The 26,568-nt window shown below is 44.7% G+C and overlaps 1 protein-coding gene across 3 annotated transcripts in view; it reads right to left on the reverse strand.

The window, feature by feature from the left end:
- The window catches only part of GFRA4 (GDNF family receptor alpha 4), a 463,837-nt gene that overhangs the window by 12,159 nt on the left and 425,110 nt on the right, over positions 1–26,568 (reverse strand). For all 3 annotated transcript variants that reach the window (XM_029594092.1, XM_029594101.1, XM_029594083.1), the window contains 2 exons: positions 10,281–10,415; positions 9,345–9,502 (listed from right to left, as the gene is read on the reverse strand). In XM_029594092.1, the coding sequence (XP_029449952.1) occupies positions 9,345–9,502; positions 10,281–10,415 (293 nt within the window). The remainder of the gene's footprint in view (positions 1–9,344; positions 9,503–10,280; positions 10,416–26,568) is intronic.

The following is a 26,568-nucleotide window of genomic DNA, read 5'->3' on the forward strand; positions in this document are numbered from 1 at the left end:
GCCCTTCCGGAGGAAGTGGTGAAGTCTAAAACTGTGAACGACTTCAAAGGGGTGTGGGATAAACACTGTGGATCCATCAAGTCTAGAGGGCATGAATAAAGTGGAGGCATGAGCGGCAGTAGCCACAGCGGCATTCAAACACTGCACGAAGCGGCAGTAGCCACAGAGGCATTCTCGGAGCGGGATGCCAGTGGCCAGTAGTTGGTGTTCCACCTTCACGGAGCGGAAGGATGGAGGGCTGCTATTTCCAAAAAAAAATAAAAAAATAAAACAAAACAAAAAAATAAAAACAGGGGTGGGTAAGAGTATGGGGCAAGGGGGTGGCCTGCTTGTTACAGTGGTTGCTACCCCTAATTGAGCTGGATGTCACTTGGATGCAGATACAGAGCTGCTCTCTAAATTGGGTGGAGGGGAATTAGGGCTGGAGGGTACTGGAAGCCAATAGTAACAGGTGGGAGAGAAAAAAAGGGGAAAAAAATGGATAAAGTGCGTAGCTTGCTGGGCAGACTAGATGGGCCGTTTGGTCTTCTTCTGCCGTCATTTCTATGTTTCTATGTATGTTTCTATGTAGGGTCCCTGAGTGATGAGAGGCAGCAGCCACGGACACTTTACTAGTCACTTGCGCACACAGGCAGGCAGTAGTAAATATACGTGAGTGACAATGGCAGTGTGCGCCGGTGGATTTGTGCGCGTCGCTTATAAAATACGTCTTACGCGCCCCTTTCTTTGTCACGTAAATTTACGCGCACAGGGTCATTAGCGCGCATAAATACCACATGCAAAATTCAAGTTATTCGCGCTCCTGTCACTTACGCACATAAGTGCCATTTTCTACGCGCCTAACCCTTTGAAAATCTACCCCATAATTTTTAATTGTCTTTGGGGAGGGCAAGGCTGAGAGGGGGAGAGAGATGCAAGGCTGTAAGACTCGCCTTTGCTTCCTAATATTCTTGCACCGGGCCCTGGCTTTGCTGGCTCCACCTGGAGCTGGGCTGCTGGAGATCTCTGACTCTCCCCAATATCAGCCAGGCCTTAATTTTCTTTTTTCTTGTCCAGGGAATGGCACAGATTGCTTCTGCCCCCCCCCCCCCCTTTTCCCCTGAAGTAAATATGCAGAGTAACAGCCTTGGGGAATCATAAAAGCAGCAGAGCGTGTAGTGCAGTCCCTGGGAATGTGCTGGTGGGGTGAGGGGCAGCGGAGAATTCTAGGTGAGCTACAGGCACAGAAAGGAAGGGGGTGAGAGTCAGGAGGAAGTGCATGTGCAGTGCTGGGGAGGTGACTGGGCTGAGCTCTGAGTGGGGCAGCTGGCTGAGGAACCTGTGGGTCTCCTGGAGAGTGGGGGAGCTGGGAAGGATCGCAAATGGGAAAGGGAGGGGGCTGCTGCAGGCTGGGGAAGGGCTGGCAGCAAGCAAGAACTTTACATAGTGGTGCAGCAGTGCTGGAGCGGGAGGGGAGGGGGCGCTCACTGTGTGAGCACGAGGAGCAGTACCACAACAGCTGAGTGTGTATATGTCTCTGAGAGAGTCTCTGTGTGTGTGTGTGTGTGTGTGTGTGTGTGTGTGTCTGACACAAAGATGCACACTCTCTTTCTCGCTTTCAGAGTGTGGATGTGTCTTTGTGTCTGAGAGCAAGAAAGTTTGTATGTCTTTGTAAGAGACACCCACACACTGACCTTATGTGTGTGGCAGTATGTCTGTGTACCAATAAAGTTTCTTCAATCTGAAAATATGCCTGAGTAACTGAGCATGTGTGTAAGTGTGTGTGTATGTGTGCCTGATTCTGGCTGGCAATGTGGTTCGGTACTTGGCAACTGGTTCAAGAGTTGATTGGTTGACAAGAGATTTTAACACTGTACCAGGATATCTATCTAAATATAAGAGAGGTAACCAAACTTGACGAGGAACTAAAGCTCTGTTTGCTCATCCCTGCTCTACTTCGCGATGATAAGTAGGTGGAACCCAGAAAAGCAGTATTGTTGCTTTTTCAGTTGAGCCCTTGATGCGCAGCAAGACTTAATGCCAGCTCCGGGGCTGGTGTTAAATTTTCTGTGCTGAAAAGTATGCGTTGGGCGCACAGTGACCTTTTGCATTGGGAGTAATAGCTATAGTCTCATCTACATGGCATTTACATGTGATGAGCGCTGTGAGCTATGTGCTTGTTTGGACGGGTAATTCCCATTACTGCATCGGGAGTCGAGCTGTGCGCTAAGCTGAGCGCACTATATTGCAGTGACCCCTGAGATGGTGACTTTAAAACAAGCGTGTGGGTGCCCACACATGCACATATGGGCATGTGAGCAGACATATGCAGGAATTTTAAATTATGTGCGCAGTTGCGCGTGCATGATTTGAAATACGCCTACCACGCACATGTGTGCTCCTTATTTCAAACCGTTACTCAGGCAAGCGTAATTTGAGTATCTTCCTTAGGACTTTGTCAACTTTAATATGCACAGGTAAGCAGAATTTAAAACATGCTCGCATGAAGGACATCGTCAGTTTTACCAATCAGTCCATCAGTTTGCCCAGTCTATCTCGAGCTCTTCCACTCCTCTCTGGTTCCTCAACCTGCCCTCTGCCCAGTTCAGCCGGACCCCTCACCTTGTCATGTTAGGCTTAAAAAGTAATTTCTGCAGACTTACACCTCATTAGGAGCAGCAGTAAATATACGTGGTTAAAAAGCCATCACGTGCTGTGGCCACCGGATTTCAAATATGGATTTACGCACGTAAATCCATATTTCTGGGCCCACCCCAGAATACTCCCAACATGCCCTAACTTTGCCTCTTTTTTTTTTTTTTTTACTTGCATTCATGTATACGGGGCCGGTGCTAGCTTCTGCGCCGCCCTGGGCATAGAGTCCCTGCTGCCATCCCCATGCTGCCATCCCCCCCCCCGTGGCGTCCCACTCTGCCACCTCCCCCGGCAGCATTGCCGGCAGCTGTCTGTTTCTTCGGCCACCGGAAGAGGATATGAGCTCAAACCCTCTTACAGCGGCGGTGCTCTCTCCGTCCTCCGCCGCTTCCCCGGCTGTGCCGCTCCGTGCAGTTGCACGGTTTGCACACCCTGTCGGGCCGGGCCTGCACGTATATACGCACGTAATTTCCAGCTTTTAAAATACATATTCCTTGCATGGCCCAAATACTCGTATATATGGGCCTTTTTGTGCGAGCAGCGCTTTTACAATTCGTTCCCAAGTGGAGAAGGGGTGGAGAAAGGGGACCCCAAATTCTGAAGCTACACAGGGCAGCAAAATTGCTTGCACTACTCCTGATTCCAGCTTTAGAAGAATATCATTGTGCCACCAAGTTACTAAGTGTTGATCAGCCAGAAAACAAATTGTTCCTCTCCATAGCAATGACCTGCAGATTTTAACGCACATTCGTGAATACAGTACCTGAAACAATCATACTCAGGACTGCAGTAATCTCATTTTGGAAGATATAAAAATAAGTTGATATTGGCTTTTGGTTTTATACATTTTTCTTTTCCTTTAACAAATGAAGTACTATATTGCTTCCAAATTTGAAAAGGATTTAAAAAAATGTGCATAGATTATAATTTAATTGTACCCCTGGTTATAGTAACAATCTTTTGGATCAGACCAATGAAACACTAGTCCAGATGTGCTGTAAAGGGTTTCTCCAGTCAGGGCCGGAGGAACCACTGAGCGAGCTAGGCCTGTGCCTAGGGGGGCTGCGATTTAGAGGGCACCGCAGCAGGCGGCAGAATTTTGAAAGGGCAAAAAGTGCCCTTTCAAAATTCTGCCAACCCCCGCCTCATCGTGCCATCCTCTTGATGCCCCCGTTGTGGTCCAGCGAAGGGCCTGGGAGCGATCTGTCGCTCCCGGGGCCTCGGCTGCCACTAACCAAAATGGCACCGGCGACCTTTAGCCTCTACCATGTGACAGGGGCCAACCAATGGCACTGGTTGCCCCTGTCACATGGTAGGGGCTAAAGGCCGCTAGCGCCATTTTGGTTAGTGGCAGCCGAGGCCATGGGAGCGGCAGATCACTCCCAGGCCCCCACCTGGACCACCACCCACCAGGTATTTTGTAAATTTTCTTGGGGGGGGGCAGGGCTGGGGGCGCATGATGGGGGGAGGGGGGGGCGGCACAAGGCTGAAGGTGCCTAGGGCACCCAATCCCCTTGCACCGGCCCTGTCTCCAGTTGTGTGCAAATGGGAAGAAGATATTCCATTCAGTACTAATGAAGTTTACTTTCCAGGACATGTACATAATTGTGAATCACTAAAAAGAGAGCCAGTCAGGATCTTTTTTGGATTCCCTGATATCACCTGAAAATTGGAATAGGATGGCTAGAAGACCTAACATAAACATTTTTAGGGAACACACACTGTAACCTCAAAAGTCTGTTTTACTTCCTTCAGAAAGTAGGCTAAAAATGTTTAGTACATTTGACTTTCTTTGTAGCACTGCACGAATCCATAGCAGTTCCCCCAATAACAGTTTGGCATGCTGACCCAACTGCGGACAGAATAGTATACATGTATATTGTCTCCAAATGTATTTCAAATGCATTAAAATGTAGAAGGTTTACATCACATACAGCTCATTATTTATGATGTGCATCATGCTGTACATGAGCTAGTAATTAATCAAGTGTGACCTTCCATGCAAAGCTACCACTGAAAAGAGTCAACACACTGTAAAGCGGTCATTACCTATTTTCTAATTCACAGGGTAATGAACTGGCGGTATTTTATATTATTCTATTAACCATGCATTGTGTGGAAGTGTAAATGAAGAATGTAATGTTAAGGTCACGGGCCTCTATTCTGTAAAATGTGGAAGACATTAAAAACAGGAGTAAATCTCTGTGGGAAGGAGCACGCCATTCCTTGTGCTGACCCTGATATCTACTGTAGTTTCTTTAATGGCCATGTTCACCTGGGCTCTGACAGGAAGATCAACTTCTTAGGCACAACTAGCAGTAGAAAAGAAGGCAACCACATAAAAATGGCAATCTACAGAAAACCTACCGCTCCTCACAGATATGTCTACACAACGCCAATTTCCAGCTCAGTCACATAAAGTAATCTGTAATCTAGTCAGATTATTCCATCTCACTGAATCTGTTTTGGTTTTTTTTAATGAAGATACTAAGGAATGACAACAAGCCTCTCTCTCTCTGCAATGCTTGCATCCCAATGAGATGCCACCTTTCCTAACTAATACCCTGTTCACAATGGGGTAGATTTTCAAAGGGGTACACGCGTAAGATTCGCACGTACCCCCCGAAAACCTGCCCCAAGCTCCCCCTGCACGCGCCGAGCCTATATTGAATAGACTCGGCGGTGCACGCAAGCCCCGGGATGCGCATAAGTCCCGGGGATTTCCTGGGGGAGCGTGTCGGGGGCGTGTTGCGGCGGCGCATCATCCGGGGCGGGGCCACGGGCGTGGTTCCGGCCCGGGGGCTTTTCAGGGGCATGACTGAGGCCTCCGAAACCGCTCCTGGGCTGGGGAATTATGCGCCAGCCAGCTGGCTGGCGCAGGCGTAATTTTTCTAACAAAGGTAGGGGGGGTTTAGATAGGGCTGGGGGGGGGGGGTGGGTTAGGTAGGGGAAGGTGTGGGGGAAGGGAACGGAGGCAGGCTGTGTGGCTCTGTGCGCGCAGGCTGCCGATTTTGGGCAGCCTTGCACGCGCCAACCTTGGATTTTAAAGGATATGCGCAGCTACGCGCGTATCTATTAAAATCCGGCATACTCTTGCTCGCGCGGGTGTACTTTATTAAAATCTACCTCAATATTTCCAACTCCACTCATAATCAAGCTTCTGCTGGTCGGTTCTATGGATGCTAATGCAATTGCCACCTCCTAGCTCATGCAGACCTTTGTTTTGGGAAATCCCCAAAACTTTCTGTCTGTCTAGACCAGGGGTCAGGAACCTTTTTGGCTGAGAGAGCCATAAACGCCACATATTTTAAAATGTAATTCCATGAGAGCCATACAATATGTTTAAAACTAAATACAAGTAAATGTGTGCATTTTATGTAAGATCCCACTTTTAATGTACAATAAGTCTCTGAAAATATTACACCAGGCCTTAAGACACCAATACATCTCCTATTAGGAAAACGGACCAAGTCAGGCTGCTATAGAGTCCTACACAGAAACAACACGCCAGCAGAAAACCTCACCTGAATCACGTGCTGTCCCTCACCTAACATAGAATAAAGAGACCAAAACGCATAACAAGAAGCATGCAGAAAAAACTGAATTGGAAACTGCAACAAGCCAGAGTCTCTGTATGCAGTGTAACAAAGGAAAAAAGAAACATCACACATCCTTATAAAACAAATCAAGAAATATAAAATCATCAGCAGTAAAACTGTACTAACAAAAAGAACATATTTCGAAACAGCTGATGAGAGGAATATCCAATAATTAAAACTCATATAAAACATTTCCAGATACCAACAAAATATTTCAAAATAGCAGACACAAAGATCCAGTAATGAAAAATAATAAGGATACAAAAATTTTTTTGCTCTGCATACCTGGGAACGTTTGATATCCAGGTGTCCTGAGATTGTTCTGAATTAGCAGGAGGTGGGGTGGTTTGCTTGGAACTTTCTCCTCTCTCAGTCACATACCAGCGCTCTCTCTCACACTGGCTCTCAATGACACACCTATACACACATGCTCTCAGTACTCACATATACACCTGTTTTTTCTCACTCACTTATATAGGCTCTTAATTACACATTTACACACATGCTGTCTATCTTTTCACGCTTACACACACACACAGGCTTTCAATCACATAAATACATGCTGTCTTTTTCTCTCACACACAGACTCTCATTCACATGCTTACAAACATGTCCTCTCTTTCTCTCATTTACACACAGGCTCTCAATCACATACTCACATGCTCCCTCACCTAAATCAGCTCTCAATCACACACAGACACACATGGTCTCTCTCTCTCATTTAAACACAGGCTCTCAATCACATAAACCAGCTCTCAATCACACACAGACACACATGATCTCTCTCTTACTTATACACACAGGCTCTTAATCATACATACACATGATTTCTCTCACACACAAAGGATCTCAATCATACACACATACTCTTTCACACAAACAGGTTTTCAATCACAAACTTACACATACAGGTTCCCAATGGTAAACTTACATTCATGCTCTCTCTCTCTCTCACAGGCAGGCTCTCAATCACAGACATACTCTCTTTCACATGTACAGGCTCTCAACCATTCACATACATGCAATCTCACTCACACACACAGGATCTCAAACACACACGCTTGCTCGCTCATTCACTCTCTCTCTCCCCCACCCCCACCCCAGGAACTCGCGGCAGCAGCAGCCTCCTCCCAACACTAACCTCCTTCATTTTCAGCCCTCGCGGAGGCGGAGTCCCATCGGCCGCGGTTGAAACTCTTCATTTTCCTCCGAGCCGCGCTGCAGTCTTCTTCCCACAAGCGTGGCCTCTTCTTCTCGCGCAGGCACCCGATGCTCACCACTTCCTCTTCCGGGCCGCGGGAAGAAGAGAGCACGCTGGTGCTGAGCGGCACCGGCGTGCTCTCTTCTTCCCGCGGCCCGGAAGAGGAAGTGGTGAGCATCGGGTACCTGCGCGGGAAGACTCCCGCGCAGGCACCCGATGACTCCAGCGCTGGCACCCGGCTGACTCCAGTCGTGCCGCTGGTCTCTTCTTCCGCGCAGGCACCCGATGCTCACCACTTCCTCTTCCGGGCCGCGGGGGGGGGAGGAGGAGAAGAGAGCACGCCGGTGCCGCTGACTCCAGCTGTCCCGCCGCGTTCCGCCCGGGCTGACAGCATTTTAAGCCCGGGCGGCGGAGGACCGGGGAGCAGCTGGGTCAGCGGGGAACCGCGAAGTGTGGCGACACTTGTCTGCGAGCCAGATGCAGCCCTCAAAAGAGCCATATCTGGCTCGCGAGCCATGGGTTCCCGACCCCTGGTCTAGACAGACTTCAGCCTTGCACTCACAAAACTCTTGAACTGCAACATAATTTTTTGTTGTTGGCCAAATGAAAGATATCAAAGACTACAAAGGTTGTAGACAACGGAAATCTTTATCATGGATGTAACAATCATGGCGGGGTAGGTAGGCCATGATGCCAGCTCAGTGGTTCATGATATTGGTTACAGACACAATCTTGCCACAGCTTTGCACTCGCTTTATTCTCTTTGCAATAACGACTTATATTCAAGTAGATATTTCTTTTAATTAAAAATAAAAACAACTTATACCCATCAATAGGGCACTTTTAAAAGCTTCATTCAGAATGTTGAAGTTATATCGTGCAAGGCACATCTATAGCAAATGCTCAAGTACTGAAAACCGAAATATAAAGTGAAATTCTCTTTTCCCACCCCACAGCGGGTACTGTTCAAAACTGGCTACTTGTTATTTCTCCTTCCTTATTTCTGTGTCACCAGTAATATATCCGTTTAATGGCAAATCGTACAGAATTTAAAAAAATGCTTAAAAACCTATCTTTCCACACGTGCTTATAATATACAATAAGGAACTCTTCCATTCTGAACCTTACACTGTTTAGCATGATAAATAATTTTAATGTAAATGTGGTGATGTATTTTAAATGATGTATGTTACGATATTGTGTATGTTCTTATTGTAAACCGCCTAGATGGATAGACTTCTACACTGCGGTGCAGTATATAAAAACTTTTAAATAAATAAATAAAAATAGCTGTGAATTAGAACTCGGATCCATGCAGTTTTCATACAAATGCCAAAAAAAAGTAAATATCAAAGTAGAAAAAATATCTGAATACGATCTCTCTAAGGCACTTGGGAAAGGATGATGATGGCAGAAATGCATGCGGAAAACTAGCAATTCTCAGCTGCTTCTGCGTTCTTCAATACCAAAAGGACCAATCAGGATTCACAGCGCAAATGCACAAATCTGTATTCGGAGATCAGTTCTAGCCTTGGCCAACTCTCTGTCGCCAGAATTTCCTGCATGTCATCATAAATATTGAGGGCTTTTTCTCTCCTAGCCTCACTGTGAGTGTAACACTATCAGCAGTTACACAGGACTTCTCACGTCACTTCTTATGAAACGCTAACAATGATTGATTTGTAGCTTTGCCACAAATTATGTTATTCATGGCCAAATGAAGGAACAATAGATGGAGGGATCATGAATAAATATTATTCACAGATGAATAAAACATGCACAGTTGCCTTTGAAGCGATGCATTTTTTTTTTCTCCATGCACAGAACTGAAAGAATGTGGTCTCATAAATTGTAATCCAGTGTGGTCGCCAAGCTCTTTTCATCAGATGTTGCCTCTGGAGCTCCCTTACCTTGGTGGGCTGTAGCTGATCAAAGACGCTCTCTTTGACGGTACCCACGGCACTGCTGGACTTGCGCTTTTGCTTATATGCTGGTGTAGTCGAGGTTATTGATGGTTTCTGTGCTGAATTCAGATAGGTCCCATTGCCGAAGGCAAGAATTGCATTTTCTTTAAAGACAGAAAGATGGCGTGTATTGATCAAACGGATGTTTCAGTATGAAATTTACTCATTGCCGTAAACCTTCCACCCCCTACCCTCCCACAAAATAATGGCTATGGACTTGTGCTTTGGGGGGGATGGTGGTGCTTGGCTTGCTGGGTGCGTTGCCCTCACGGAGCCTGTACTGTGCACAATAGCCAATTTGTAGCTTGTTGCTATCAAAACAGCCATAGACATCTATGTCATTTTTTTTTTTTTTTTTGAGAAAAAATGTTATTTATGAAGAGTTATTGACTCCACGCTGGTATAATCACGCCCTCCAGTTTGCATTTAGACTGTTTGCTGTTACTCCCAGCTGCGAGCACACACAACAGTATCTACATGCTTCTCTGCTTAGATAGCAGCCAAAATACCTGTTGGGTGCAGCAGCCTGGAAACATTGACAGAAAGGGCAGCCCTTCCCCCACCGGGCACTAAAGCATTAGATATGAAATAGGGACCATCCAAGTGCTCCCTGTTTGAAAACATGTTTACTGAAGGTGTTTTTCACACGGTGTATAATTCCATGTTAACAGCTGTCCGAAAATGTATTGCATTCGCATGCTCATTCAGCTTTGAGACTTAAAATTTCACAAGCATGTAGATATAAATAAATTCAATACCATTAAAAAAAAAACCAAACAAACCTGGTGAAAAATGTCATCACACCTAACCTCAGACTCTATTAACAGAGCAGAGACACCAAAGGACAGTTTGAGCATCTGCATTTGCTGTTCATGTACTTACGGACACAAATGTTATTAGTGAAGAGGTGGAGAAAGCTCTCACATTCCTCCTGCCTGTTGCCGCTGGCATTACAAGTGCACCAGGGAGCTATGTTGGAGGTTGAATTATCCACATAATTGGGTGTGATGGGACTGCCTGCAAAGGGAAACCACATTTACTGTTAGATTGCAATGTAAGTTCGCCAAGGGCCTGGTTTACTAAGCTTTCCTCCTCCCCGACACGGAATGGGGGAAAAAAAAAGCCTTAGTAAATCAGGTCTTTAATTGTACTCCAGCATTTAAAGAAGGATAAGCCACATCAAATGAGGATCATAAAACAATGCAGATTGCAAAAGAGCAATATCATTGACACCTGGGGACACGTTCAGTGAAAGTTCTTTGGCTTGCTACAGCAGCTATTGGTCTGCCAAGTACATAGCCAGCAAGAAAAGAAAGCAGATGGCCAAGGTTTGCAATACTGACTTCAGTGGAACTGTGAGGGAAGGGGAAGTCTACCCCCCCTCCCCCCAAAAAAAAGCAAATGCGCTGAAAACAGCAATTAGATTGCAAATATTAAAGTCAATACTTAGTGATGTGACAAGCAGCAAATTTATTTGGGGAGTTAGGTGAGTAATTTGCACCACATATTCAGTGGGACTTGCGCACACAGGCCTCTCTCACTGAACAAATTCTGATAAAGGTACATGCAGTTAGGACTGCTATTCTTCCGAGCTGACTTGTGCATGTAACTTTAGTCAGAAGGTGCTCAAAATGGGGTAATTTTCAAAAGCATTTATTTGCTTAAAATTGGGTTTTTACACATGTAAAATGCACTTTACCCCTGCACGCGGTCTTTTGAAAATTGCTCCAATATATGCCATTGAATTGTCCACAGGTTTCACCCACGTTAAGTGCTCCTAGGAGGTAATTTTCAAAGGAGTTAGGCACGTAAATATGTAACATACTTTCATAGCTATTTTCAAAAGCCATTTACTTGAGTAAAGTGCACTAATGCGAGTCAATCCTATGGGCAATTCAATGGCATAAATTGCAGCAATTTTCAAAAGCCCGCTTACTCGAGTAAATGCTTTTTAAAATCAGGCCCTTAATGCGGGGAAATGGGCTTTTGATAATTGCTATGATAGCAAGTTAGATCTACCGGTGTAACTCCTTTGTGCGCTCACCCTCGGGCGGCTCGAGGCAATCTGCTGCCTGAGGCGAGAGATGAGATGGCGCCCCTGGCATGGTACAGGTCAAATTATCAAGAGGGGCAAGTAAGGGGGGGGGGGGGGTCTCTTTGTAGTCTGACCCTTTCGGTGATTTCAAATGTTGTGGAAAGGGAAAAGTAAGGGGTCAGAGCTCCCAGAGGAGTGGCAGATAGAGAGTGTCCGTGATCATGTTTCTAGGAACCCCAAGACCTGCCTCCCACCTTTTCCCCAGCATTTTCCCCTGGAGAAGTAGAAGGTGGGTGACTGGTGGGGGTCTTTGTGTGGCACACGCTCTCAGGGCCAGTGCAAGGGCATTAGGCAACTAGGTGAACGTTACAACCTTCTGCCCATGTCCCCCTCCCCCACCATCACACACAATTACAAATTCTGCATTTATAACAATCAATTTTACATAGAAAAGGACATTGAGCTATACAGTCTTCTGAGGTAAAAATATCACAACCCTGCAAAAAAAGACACATGTCGTATTCGGCCCATAGTAATGAATGTTGGGTGTGGGCTTTGCCCTCAGAAAGCCCAGAGTAAGTTGAATTGCAATTACAATATCATAAACCTCCCATACTAAAAGAGCACTAATCACCGGCCCTCAAACAGTAAAAACCCTAACTATGGAAAGGTAGCACTGCAAATATTACACCAGGCCCTAAACACCAATGCACCTTCCATTAGGAAAACAGAACAAGCCAGGCTGCTATAGATCTTTACCCAGAAACTGCACACTGGCAGAATACCTCACCTCGCTCACACACGCAGGACAGAGACAGGCCCTCACCAAATACAGAATAAAGAGACCGTAAAGTATAAATAGAAATGAACTGGAAACCTCAACAAACCAGACTGTATGCAGAGCAATAATGGAGAAATAGAAATGCCATTCCTCAAAACAATAAAATCAAGGAATATAAAACATAAAACAATCATAACAGTAAAAACATACTAATAAAAAGAATATTTCAAAACAGTTGATGAACAGAATAACAGCCAATAATTAAAAACTCATAAAAACTATAAAATTTCCCAAACATCAATAATTATATAATATTGGGAAATATTATAATATTACAAAACAGCAGGCATCAAATAACACTCAATAATTAAATTTAATAAGAATTTTAAAAATCCCCATTTTCTATACCTGGGAACTATTGATTTCCAGTCACCCTGAGATTTCTGAGGAATAGTGTGGGGAGAGGCAGGGTGAGTGAACTTTCTCCTCTTATATACACACACACACACACACACACATGCTCTTTCTCACACATGCTCTCACATATGTTTCTCACAGAAACATACAGATGCTTTCACATGCTCTTTCAAACACACACACACAGATACTCTTTCTCACACATGCACACATGCTCTCACACATGCTCTCTCATACAGAAACAGATGCTCTCACATATGCTTTCTTATACAACCACACAGATGTTCTCACACCTGCTCCTCACATATGCACAGATGCTCTCACACATGCACTCAGATGGTCTCATACATGCTCTTTCTCACACACTCACACGCTCTCACATACACATATAGATGCTCTCATACACACTCTCTGACACACATATAGATGCTCTCACACATGCTCTCTCTCACACATACATACACATGCTTTCTCCCATCCACATCCATGCATATGCTGTCTCACAATTACACACTCCATTTACCTCACTCACATATGCTGTCTCTCGGTTTTATTTTTTGGCTGCTGGCATGGGCCAACTTCTTTTTATTTTGGATGCCAGTGGCCCGCTGAGCTGCCTCATCTTTTTCGACTGAAGCTGGGCCTCCTCTTCATTTTTGGCTGCTAGTGGGATGGGCTGCACGGCGGCCCGCTGGGCCTTCTTTTTTTTTTTTATAAATACAGTTTTTATTGAGTGATTCACACAGAAAAAAAGGAGAAACAATACTTGTCAGAAGAACCGAGGAACATGGAACAGAATTCAAATATCAACAACCAGAGTCAAAAGACCATAGAGAACCACTCAGTTACTATTTTCTCTGTGTACCTACACCCACACTTATACAACACCCCAGGGACACCCCTTGGAAAGCGTTGTGCCAGATGGCATCGGGGACGCTGGACTCTGAGACATCCCCCAAACCAGTTGAGCCTACGACTGTAGAAGGCGAAGCCCCACCAGAACCACTTTCAGGTACACAAAGCCTCCAGACTCACCCTTAACCCTCCCCTCCCCACCTCCCTCCCCATAACCCTTCCCCCCCTCCACCCCCCCAGGTCTAGGCAAAGAGAGCACATGGATACAGCAAAATGAACGAGAATCAAAGCGAACTCATTTATTTATTTATTTATTTATAACTTTTTTTTATACCGAAGTTCAGGTAACAGAATTACTTATCACTCCGGTTTACATTATAACAAGTAGAAAACAATGACAATATATGTCTTACAATGAACAAGGGAGTGAACAACTTGGATAATATAACATAACATAACTAGGAACAGTAGCAGTATGCACTATTAGAGCGAGACTAAGCGCATAGGGAGGGAGGTTTGCTAATGGGGGGAGGGGGAAAGAAGGTTATTCGTGGAGGGGGGGAGGAGGGAGAAATTTCTTATTGATGAGTAAAAACATGAGCATAGGTTCTGGACGTCAACAGGATGAAAACAGTCTATGGGAGCTGTGGAAGACTAAGTAAGTTAAGGGAATGCTTGACCTTAACTTGCATGTTATGGAGTGCATGCAAATTTTCTCTCATGCATATTCATTGTGGATATCATGAAAACCCGACTGGCTGGTGGGCCCCTAGGACAGGGTTGGGGACCACTGGTCTACTGGACCTCCTCTTCTTTTTCACCTGCTTTCGGAATGGGCTCTGCCGACAGCCTGCTGGGCCTCCCTTCGTTGTCTGTGGGATGGGCTCTGCAGATGGCCAATTGGGCCTCCTCTTTTTTTCGATTGCTGGTAGGATGGACTGATCAAAAAAGTGGTCATCAAATAAGTTTTTAGGTCTCCACTGTCTTCTGGATTTCTTTCATATGTATGCTGAAGCTTGGTGGCTATGGGGCAATCTACTAATGAAAACTGCTAGCCAAAATGGACTTTTATGGTCAGGGCCATGGCATAACAGTGGCTCTGGGGGAGGAAGAAGTCTCCTTCTGATGAAGTGGCCAGCCCTGTTGATGTGAGCAGCTGTGCAGGCACATACATAAACCAATGAACTGATGCTGGTGGTGATGGTAGCATCGCAGATGCCCATCTTGCTTGCCCTTTGGAACTGCCTTGTTTATGGTTACCATTAGCCATCTAGTTAGTGAATTTCTGCCAAGCTGAGTGTAGCTATTTGCTGTGCTATTGGATATTTACTTGGTATCCAAATGCTGTGTGTTTATAATTTCTTCTTACTCTTCTCTACAGTCTGTTCGTTCTTGAATATTTGGTCTATTGCATCCTTTTAGATGACTGAGCTGTGCACAAGGGAAGTGATGGACCTATGATACAGGAAATTATGAACAGCAGAGTTGAGTGAGAAGATGGTGACCCATAAAAGTAGATAGCAGGAAATTAAGGGCCAGATTTTCAAATGAGTACGCGCGTACCCCCCGAAAACCTGCCCGAAGTTCCCCCTGCGCATGTCGAGCCTATGTTGAGTAGGCTCGGCGGCGCGCACAAGCCCTGGGATGCGAGTAAGTCCTGGGGCTTTCCTGGGGGGGGGGGGGGTTTGAGTCGCAGCGGCATGTCATTTGGGGGCAGGGCCACGGGCGTGGTTCCGGCCCGGGGGCGTTTTGGGGGCATGGCCGAGGCCTCCAAAACGGCTCTTGGCCTGGGAATCGCGCGCCGGCGGCCGGTGGCTGCCCGGCACGCGCAAGTTACGCCTACCTCAGGCAGGCGTAACTTGTGCAACAAAGGTAGGGGCGGGTTTAGGTAGGGCTGGGGGGTGGGTTAGGTAGGGGAAGGGAGGGGAAGGTGCGGGGGGTGGAAGGAACGGAGGTAGGCTGCGCGGCTTGGCGTGCGCAGGCTGCCGATTTTGCACAGCCTTGCGCGCGCCAATCCCAGATTTTAACAGATACGCGCGGCTACACGTGTATCTATTAAAATCCTGTGTACTCTTGTTTGCGCCTGGTGCGCGAACAAAAGTATTTATTTATTTATTTTATTTATTTAGCATTTTTATATACCGACTTTCCAATAACAGAGTTACTGATCAATTCGGTTTACATATTAACAGTAACATTGACAAGTAAATGTCTTACAATGAACAGGTCGATATAACTTGGATAAGTATATATGGGGTTAATAACATTTTAAAAGATACATTGCCTAATGTAGGCATAAGTAAGAGATACAGTGCCTAATGTAGGTTAAATAAACAGTTGGTAATTATAAGAGTGGGTTATGATCTTTGACTGCCAAAGTTTACGTGAGCTCTATGGAGGATCTAAATAGCTCACAATAGCTCTCAAGTGGGTTTCCACCGAAAGGATCATTGGCAGGGATGTTCCGCAGGTTACTGTTATGGGAAAGCTTGGTTGAATAACCACGTTTTGAGTCTTTTTTTAAATGTAGAGGAGCATTGCACTGATCTGAGTTCTGGCGGGAGAGTGTTCCAGATTTTGGGGCCAGCTGTGGAGAAAGCTCTTTTGCTTAATGCTGACTTCATCGGTGGGATATGAAGGTTGTTTCTATAGGCTTGTCTCACTGGTCTGGTAGAGGTGTGGAATTGGAGAGGGATTTTGAGCTTGAGTGGGGCAATGTTATGTAGTGCCTTGTGGGTAACTGAGAGCACTTTGAAAAGAATTCTGAATTTGACGGGAAGCCAGTGTAGGCTTTTTAAGATGGGCGAGATGTGGTCTCTTTTGTTGGACTTGGTTAAGATCCTTGCTGCAGCGTTTTGCAGCATCTGTAGCGGTTTTATGGCGTTAGCAGGGAGGCCTAGTAAAAGTGAGTTGCAATAATCTATTTTCGTGAGAATGATTGCTTGTAGAACTAATCGGAAATCTTGAAAATGGAGGAGGGGTCTCAGCCTCTTCAAAACCTGTAATTTGAAGAATCCATCCTTTACGATATTATTTATGAGAGATCTGTAATTCGTTTGGTTATCGAGGATAACCCCTAGATTTCTGACTTGTGTGGACAGTGTTAATTGAGTAGACAAGATGGAACTGGGATGTGTGTAGGTTCCGTCTTGGGAGATAAGGAGGTATTCTGTTTTGCTTTGATTTAGAATCAGATTGAGGCTAGTGAGCAGGTTGTTGATGGCTTGTTGGCAGGAGTTCCAGACGTCCAGAGTTTTTTGGAGAGATTCAGTAATAGGCATCAGTATCTGCACATCGTCTGTGTATAAGTAGTGTATGAGATTTAGGTTGATGAGGAGCTGGCAGAGTGGAAGAAGGTATATATTGAATAAGGTTGGAGAGAGTGACGATCCTTGTGGGACTCCCAAGTTGCAGGTGACTGGTTGGGATTCTTCCTTGTTGACCTTGACCTTATACTGTCTGTTCTGTAAGAATGACTTGAACCATTTGAGGGCCTCATCTCTAATGCCAATGTCTGACAGACGATCTATTAATGTGTTATGATTGACCGTGTCAAATGCCGCCGAGAGATCTAGTAGGATGAGAAGACAGGGGTGTCTGTTTTCCAGATTTATTAATATGGAATTCGTTAGTGAGATAAGGAGAGTTTCCGTGCTTCGAGATTGGCGGAACCCGAACTGTGCTGGAGAAAGAATGTTGTGGTCGTTTAGGTATTCCGTTAGTTGTTTATTAGCAACTCGTTCCATGATTTTTGCGATGAATGGTAGATTTGCAATTGGGCAAAAATTGGCTGGGTTTTCTGGAGAAAGATTAGATTTTTTTAGAAGTGGTTTTACGATTGCCATTTTTAGAGGGTCAGGTACTAGCCCTTGGGAGAAGGAGCAGTTGATTATTTGGCAATGGGTTTAGAGATGGTTTTAGCGCAAGCGATGAGTAGATTGGTGGGTATGGAGTCCTGAGGGTGTGAAGAAGGTTTGAGCTTTTTTAGGATATTTTCGATCTCTAAGGAGGAGGTCGGTTCGAATTCTCTAAGGCTTGCCTTTTGTGAAGGGGCAGCAGCTTGAGGTGTAATTGGTGAAGAATTGATATTGTTCTTGGACTGAGATAGAAGTTTTGGGATCTTATTTTTAAAGTAGGTTGCCAGTTCTTCTGCTTTGCTTGCTGCTTTATCATCTGGTATTGATGTCAATGCAGGTTTAGTGAGTGATGATATCATAGAAAAAAGCGCCCTGGGGTTGAAGATGAAGTGGTGAAATTTTTTGCGAATAAAAGTTTCTTTTTGCTTGGAGGATGGATATTCTGTACAGGTGCATCGTGGACTTGAATGCTGTGAGGTTGGTAGATGTAGGGTTTAGGGTTTTTCCGCCAGTGTTGTTCTTTTTTTCTGAGATCCTGTTTTATGGATTTTAGATTTTTATGGATTTTAAATTTGTGTACACGTGTGCACAAATTTGTAAAATCTACCCCTAAGTATAACTGCTAATTAGATGGATTATTTTTTGGTTTTAACAAAAACTTATCATATCTAATCTGGCTACTTGAGTTAATGTGTAATGAAAAGCTGACCCCTTGATCAAAGGTTTTTATTGTATCTTAATGTATCCAAGATAATGGACTAATATTTAAGTGGAACATAGTAAGAAAATGAACTTGTTTAAAACACTGAAAAATACAATAAGCAAAAAGATGCACAACAGGCAGACTGTGTGTGATCTAAAAAGTTGGTGCCCAAATAAATGTAATCCAACACACATATCAGGTTAAAAAGTAATGGTCTACTGTATTCATTCTACTATTTCCCCCTGTATCTGTTCCATGCATGCTAAAATACTTTAACCAAACCAATAACAGAATTTGTGCGTGTGGATCATTTACAGGGAATGGTGATAAGAACAGGAGAAGGCGCTGACTAGATATAGACCGGTGTCTGCAGTGATGCAGTATGCAGGAAAATGAAAACAGAGAATATGATAGCAAATAAGGATCAGAAGGTTCATCTAGTCTGCCAAACATCATTGCTAGTACAATGCCATAGACCTCAATTGATCTTTGACTTTGCCTTCACTTCTTCACAGCTAGGGATCCTATGTGCTTATTCACTACTTCCTTGAATTATCTTTCTGATTTTGTCTCCACCACCTCTATTGGGAGGCTATTCCATACATCCACTATCCTCTGCATGTAGCAATATCTCCTGATATTGCTCCCAAATCTACCCTCTTGCAGCCTCATACCATGACATCTGTGTTCTAGAATTTTCTTTCTTCAGAAAAAGGTTTGCTTTTTGTCCACCACCTATTCCTTTGATGTATATGAATGCCTCTAAGAAATCATCTTGCATTCAGATAAAGTAATTGCATGTTTGTTTTCATTTCTGGGAGCCATCTTCAGCTGTCAATGTGTATTTTCTGATTTAACAATAATTTCCCCTAATATTTTGTTTCTAGCATTGAACAAGATTGCAGAGTACTATATCAAGCTAGACTGAAACTGAATAGAGGGGATTCTGTAGTTCTGTCTTATTAGATCTATCAAGTGCTTTTGCTTTGGTCAGTCATGATATTCTGTTGGAAAGATGCAGACAGAATTTGATGGCATTGTTTGTGATTGGACTTATTCTTTTTTGTTCTGTCAGGGAGGTCCCTTGTAGTGATGGTGAGGAGTGCCCTCCCTGTCAGTGTGGGGTTCCATAGGGTTTGATATTGTCCCCTGCTTTTTAACATTTGCAAGCAACCTTTTGAAGACATTCAGGTTCTCCGAATGTCAGGGTACCTCTATGCAGATGCTATTCAGTTGGTCATTTCTGCTGAGAAAGATCTGGAGTCTTCGGTTACTGGAAATGTGCATTCATTTAGAAAGAAACTGAAAACCTGGCTGTTCACCCAAGCTTACCATTGAAGGAGCCTCTATCAACCAATATTGACTCTCTCACCTTCCTACCCATTCCCCATCTCCTCCCTCCCTCCGGTCCCTGCCCTGCCACCTCCCCCCCGTTTACCTCCCCTGTTCCTCCTTCCACAGGAAATGTTATGCTAATAATTGCCTATGATAAATCTCCAGCCGAATTCAGCAACCTTATGTTAACCTTTATATGTCTCGCTACTTAATTGTTTTTCGCTATTTTCAGTACTCTCCAGTTGTATTCGTTTGAAATCTTTCCTTTCTTCCAACGCCCATGTTTATGCTCCCTGTTTAATGTAACTTTACCTTCTATATAGTTGTTAATTGGTTTCCCCTAGTTCCATTGTAAACCGGTACGATAAGGCTTGGTCTTGAGCATCGGTATATTAAAAAAATTTAAATAAATACATTTAAAATGAATAAAGAATTTGAACTGAATGAGGCATATTCATTTTTGCTTATGGAAAACAAAACCAAATGGCCAGTGCCCCTAAAACCCTGAATTTTCATTTCCATTTGGTTTTGAATCCCATTAAAGTCTATGTGGCAAGCAAAGCTGCAAGGTTTTTTTTTTAATCCTCAAAGCAAGCTTAGTAGCCTGATGTCACAGGGTGGGAAGGGATAAGAAGCAAAGAAGCAGAACCAATCAAGATCAAGCATTCTTTTAAACTAGCCTATTCTAGTTGGCATCTGCATAGATTGGCAGTGACTTTTTCATATCTTTCAACTTGAAACTGAAAGAAAGTTTGCCAGGCACCATTTTAGATCACTTTTGCGCAGACAAGTACAAAGGAAGGGTGTGTTTCTGAACCTCTCCAGAAAAATTTCAAAGAGAGTCAGACAAAAGGAAGATCTAGGAGAATTTAAAAGTGAGACGGGCTCTGTTTGCTATTTCCTCTTCTCACACATTCAGATTGATGCAGTATCGGCAAGTGTTAAACGGGCACTCATGTTGGAGCGCTCGCTCTCTTAACATGCGCTGTTCCACCTCTCCCGGGCACCTGATTTTATTACTAAATGGGCAGCCGTGGAAAAAGGAGGTGTTAGGGAACATTTTGTGTCCCTAGTGTCCCCTTGGCATTGGGTGCCCGGGAGAGGTTGCTGTCAGCAGATTAGGAAAGTGGACGCTCAATTTTGCGAATGGGTTAGGAAAATGGATGCTCATTAATTGATCGTCCATTTTCCAGATCTGACAGCTGGCACACTTAGGGGCAGATTTTCAAAGGGTTACGCGCGTAACCCCCGAAAAGCTGCCTGCCCCTGCGCGCGCCGAACCTATCTTGCATAGGCTCGGCGGCGCGCGCAAGCCCCGGGATGCGTGCATGTCCCGGGGCTTGCAAAAAGGGGTGGGGCATGGGCGGTCCGAGGCGGTCCGCGGGGCGTGGTGTGGCCTGAGCCTCCAGGCCATTTGCCGCTGTGCCCAGGATCACGGGCCGGCCATCAGCCAGCGTGCGTAAGTTACGTCTACCTCCTGGCAGGCGTAACTTCTTCAACAAAGGTAGGGGGGGGGCTTCTGGGTAGGGCTGGGGAACGGAGGCAGGCTGCGCGGCTTGGCACACGCAAGTTGCACAATTGTGCACCCCCTTGCGAGCGCGCCGACCCTGGATTTTATAACAGGCGCGCGACTGCGCGCGGATGTTATAAAATCGGGCGTACATTTGTTCGCGCCGGGTTGCGTGAACAAATCTGCGCCCGTGCGCAGGTTTCAAAATCTGCCCCTTAATTAATTAATTTTTTATGGTTAGCCTTTTTCAGTTCCTCTAACTTAATATCGTCATGATATTAAGTCTTGAGGAGCCCCAAATGTTTACAGAAAAGCAGAAAATACAGCTTTTCTGTAGTTCCTCGGACTTAATATCGTCATGATATTAAGTCCGAGGAACAACAGAAAAGTAGTATTTTCTGCTTTTCTGTAAACATTTGGGGATCCTCAAGAATTAAAGTCTGCTCCAGGGCAGGTGATAATTTTTGAGAGTAAAAATTTGCGCATTGGGTGCACATTTTTTTTTTTTGCATCTGGAGGTATTAGCTAATAAGCCTCATCAACAAGAATTTAATGTGATGAGCGCTATTAGCTATGCGCTCAACTAGATGTGCGTTTTGGATGTGCTAACCTCCGTTTTTCATCGGGGGTTATGAACGCACGTCTAATCGCGTGTTGAGCCTTGAGCTGGCTGCACTGCACGGTATTTGCATCAACCTGACTGTTGTATTCAGTGATACAGAGTTCCACTGTGCAGTGATACAGACTTACAATGTGCTGTATTACTGACCAAGCAGAAGGAAGAGCCAGAGATCTCTTTGTACAGTGTACGGTGCAGTTTTTACTTAGAATGCTGCAGAGAGAAAGACATTTTAATTGCAGTGTCTCTGAACACTGTATAGAGAGCACTGACTGGATGAAACAGCAGTCCAGCCTTGCTTCAATTTTTGGTTCTCTGTGAGTTTCTTGGATTGGGAAAAAGGAGTCTGACTGTCACACTGCGAATAAAATGTGTGTTTATTTGCTCTTTTTCCATTAACTGCATTATCTGTAGAAAATAGTACCAGGTACTCACTAGGCATAGAGCAGCAGTAAGGAAACGGTGTGGCCTGCTTCTGAACATTAGAGTTATCTACCTGTGTGTGTGACCTTTTTTCCCTTGCTCCAGTCTCCACACTGGTATGTGTATTTGTGAGTGATGAGTAAAAAAACCCAAAACCACATTAACACTAAAGCTATGGGCAAACGTGTAGTCATCCCTGGTCAAATTGTATGTTGCAATGCATCTCTAAGTGAACAGAATCTGATACAACATCTACATGGTGCAAAGTTAAACACACAAACTTTCTGCAATTTCAAATGCAATATTACTACTTATCTGCTGATTTTAACAGATTGAAAATAAAAAAAACAGTGGTCATGGCATCTGAAAAGGTTTGGGCACCCTTCCAGTTGATTAACTGTCAGACTAACTGAAGGCCTCCCTACCCCCATCCCTTCCCCCTCCCCTGTGGTCATGGCAGAATGTTCTCTCTCCACGCAGCAAATATTAAAGCAAGACAGACCAACTGCCTTAGATTAAAACAATTTATTTGCACATATATCTCTTGAACAAAAGAGCCCAACTCTGACCGAGTTTCACACAAGGCTGCTTCAGGGGCTTGGTGATCTAAAATAAAAATACTACAGTAGAACATGGTGAAATCGTTCATTTGCTTGTACGGTTAATTGTCGTCAGCGCGGGAGACTGAAGTAGTAACAGTCAACCATTAAGTTTCAATATGGGAATATTTCCCGGTCCGGCTCTCCTCTATTGAACTGTCACTGGGTTGAATGATTATTTTTATTTTAGATCACAACTTGAAAAATTTATTTTTAATTTTGCCTCTGGTAAAGCCCCTGAAGCAGCCTTGTGCGCAAAAATTTGAATGGTTCTCTCCCCTTTGCAGGCATAAATTTTGTAAAAGAAGTAAATCAGCCACGTTAATTTAACTACAGCTCTAACCAAAACGCTAATCTATCACAAAAGCACTGAGACCCTAAAGCAGGTCTCAATGGTCCCATGGTAGATTTAAAGGGCTATGGAGCCTAAGAAGTGAATGCATTACAAGGGGGAAAAAAAAAGTTACTGGGGGTCTTCGTATGCCCTCCCCCGCCTACCCTGGGGCTGCCAATCGAGGCGGCCCAGCAATCAAAAGTAAAAAAAAACCCAACTTATAAAATCCAGTGCTCTCCCTCCCCCAACCATCTCCATATGTCAAGCAACGTCCATATTCTAGGCCCTCCTGTCACCCCATTTCCAATATTAACGTTAGGCTGGTAGGCCCCCGCCCCCGAACACCCCTTGCCCAAAACCCAAATGTTCAAACATATCATTGGTGGTATAGTGGGAAGCAAAGCTCAACCCCCAAAACCACAATACCTTGAAAAATCCAGTGCAGGCAAAGTGGAGGGCCTGGGGCACCCCTGAGCCCCGGTTAGCATCAGCATCCAAAATGGCGCCGATCTGACCTTGCCCTGTGACATGACAGGGGAAGGTCTGGGGAATGGACTAAAGTCACGTGGAAAGGGGGCCGGGGCCCCTACCAGCCTAATTTTGTATTGGAAATACAGGAGGGGCTAATTTTATATTGGAAATACAGGAGGGGCTATCTATGTGGAAGATGGGGTTGCTTCACATATGGAGTTGGTTGCGGGGAGAGAGTGCATCATAGAGTGGTGAAGTTTACAAGTATTTCATTTTACTTTTGGTTGCTGGGCCACCTCAACTGATGGCCTTGGGGGTTCTAAGAAGACCCTTGGCCACTTTCTTGGGCTGCCTGGCTCTTTAAGGTGATGGTGGCTCCATGCTGTGGGAGCTGCCATCGTCTGCTGCAGACCTCTGTCGCATTGTTCTGTTGCATGGACTTTTGCTGCAAGACATGCCAATACAGAAGCAATATATTTTTTTGGGTGAGCGCTACAATATTGCGGGTATGCCCCCCCTGTGATACTGGGGCCCCTCCCATGACAAAACATCTTTGTTTAATGAATCTAGGCCTTAGCCAGATAAGTGCCGATATTCAGCCTAATCTGGCTAATAGGTGGATTCACTAAACTGCGATAAGGTGATATCGCATGGTAACCATATCTAATGTGCGTTTAATGCTGCTTATCACGTGATAGAACACAAGATTTCCACTCCCTATGGAAATAAGTTGCTTTGCATGCTTAAAATTTCCTAATGCATATAAATCAGCTTATGCATAGGCAATCCTATGTTAATAAAATAACGGGACTGACTTAGAAAAAAGTCAGTCCCGTTATTTTAGTACTTTTCAGGGAGTTGTAGCTATTTTCCCACAGGAGCATCGAGAAATTAACACGGATCCCTGATGCTTCCATGGGAAAATTACAGGTGCTGAGGCCCCCAAAACTTTGCCTCTCCCCAAAAGGCCACAAGTCACCCCTGGCGTCATTGGAAACCTCTGCCTGCCCACCCTCCCTCCACCTACCGAGTCGGCACTGGACCTCTGAAACAAATAAAACATTCATCCAGCTGCATAGCGGTGGCCCCTTTTCTTTCCCATCCTCTCCCCTCAATAGTAGAAAAATCTCCCTTAATCTCAAGATCTTCCCCGGCCCATCCCTCCCCCCATCCAAATAAAATGCAACCCCCCCTGGACCTTGCCCCGTCACGTGTTAGAGGCAAGATACATTGATGCCATTTTGAAAAATGGCATTGATGGGCTTGGAGCTAGGGGGGGTGCTCTGGGTCCCTGCTGGCTAAGGAAGATCCATTTTAGAAGAATGTGAAGGTTTAGGGATGGGACTTGGGGGTCCGCCTGGGGCCCAGACCACCAGGGTCATTTGTTTTGGATTAGGGTGGAGGGGTACTCTAGATACCAGGGATTGAGGGGGGAGAAGGATGGGCCATGAGGGAAGATCTGGAGACTAAGGGGGCTTTTTTCACTATTAAGTGGAAGAGTGGGGAAGGGAGGGGGGCCATTGCCATGCAGTTGGACACATTTTCTTTTTCTCTTTTATTAGGGGGAGGGGCTTTGCTGCCTTGGAAGGTGAGCAGGGGTCTCCAGAGATAACCGGGGTGATTTTTTGCAGCTTTGAGGGTACATGCTTTTTAGGGCCACTATTGCATGAGAAGGCTTTGTACGGTGGCACAGTTTTTTGTCGCATGTTCATGCTGTGATGAAAAAATTGTGCTGCGGTAAAGCCACGATACTTTGTTGGAGGAGGGGCCCGAATATCAAGGGGCTGGCCCCCTTCCCGCAATATTTGGCACCTTCCATGATAAACTATGGCGGCTTAGTAAACGTTAGCTGGATATATTAGATCTCCTATTCAGCAGGTCTAAAGTTGAGTGGATAAACCTAGCTGGCTAGCTATTAGACGGCTGGATATATTCAGTGGCCCAGCTGCACCCCTGAATAACTTGGCCGAGTTAGCCGTGTGTTTTTATCTGGCTTAACTTGCTCAGCCAGACAGTGGTTTGAGTATTTACCCCTTTGAGTTTGTTATGCTTTTCTATGCACAGTTTATGATGCAGGCCCTTTTCTGAACTGCCACCATCATTTCAGCGTCCTCGTGATGGGCATGGCCTTTGGAGCTGAATACAGTACTCAAGGTAAGGTTCTCACTTAAGGCATAATCAAGGGCAATATTACCCTCTTGCTGCTGATATTTCTTATGCACTGGAACATGCTCTTCGTGTTCCCTCTCGCTTTATGACACTGATTGGGTAACCTTCAGGCCATCTAAGATGATTACTCCTAGGGTCCTGCATAAGTTCTTGCTCTTCTATTTGATAAGTTGCGAATGGATTTTTGTGCCCCACTCGCATACTTAACAACTTTTTTTTTTGCATTAAAGCAAAGTTTCTAATCTCATGACTTTCTTCCCAATTTTTTCAAGTCCCTTTCATTTTTTTCACCCTTCCTGATATGCCTAACCTGCAAATGACAGGTACACTGGAGCAGATTGCCTAAGATGACTAGCTATGTTTTAGCCAGCTATCTTAAGATGATCTTCAGCCATAACCCTAGCCAGCTATGTTGATGCTGTAAATAGGACTGTTTATTTTTTGATTAGCTATATATTAGCCACCTAGTAAAATTAGGTGGCTATGTTTAGCTGCTCAGCGTGGCTAAATGTTTTAGTGTTGGGTCTTGCTGGCTAACTTTGGGAGTTTATCAGCTGACCCACTTTGCAAATCCACCCCATGTTACTATATGTGTTATACTGAAGTCTTTAAAATGCATTACAATCTAGAAATGTCAACTTATTACCAATTTGTTTACCATTGCCCTGTCCTGAAGGCAACCCTAACTAGTCAGGTTTTCAGGGTATCCATAGTAAATATTCATGAACAATGGTTGCATAGACTAAGGACCTATTATATGCAAATCTATCTCATGCATATTCATTGTGGGGTGAATTTTAAAGGTGTTGTTCGTGTTAAAAGGCCCATATATGTGAGTATATGGGCTGCTTGTGAGCAACGCATATTTTAAAAGTCACAAATGACATGTCTATATGCACGTGCGCGCGAGATAAAAAAAAAAAGGAGTCGGGGTGAACTAGGGGCATGACCAAGATTTACGCAATGTAAATTCGTATTTTAAATCCGATGGCTACAATGCACGGTGGGCTGTTACCTGCCCATGTTTTCTTTTGCTCTTGATGAGGTGTAAGTCTGCAAAAA

Source organism: Rhinatrema bivittatum, chromosome 1 (genome assembly GCF_901001135.1).
Source record: "Rhinatrema bivittatum chromosome 1, aRhiBiv1.1, whole genome shotgun sequence".
NCBI lineage: Eukaryota > Metazoa > Chordata > Amphibia > Gymnophiona > Rhinatrematidae > Rhinatrema > Rhinatrema bivittatum.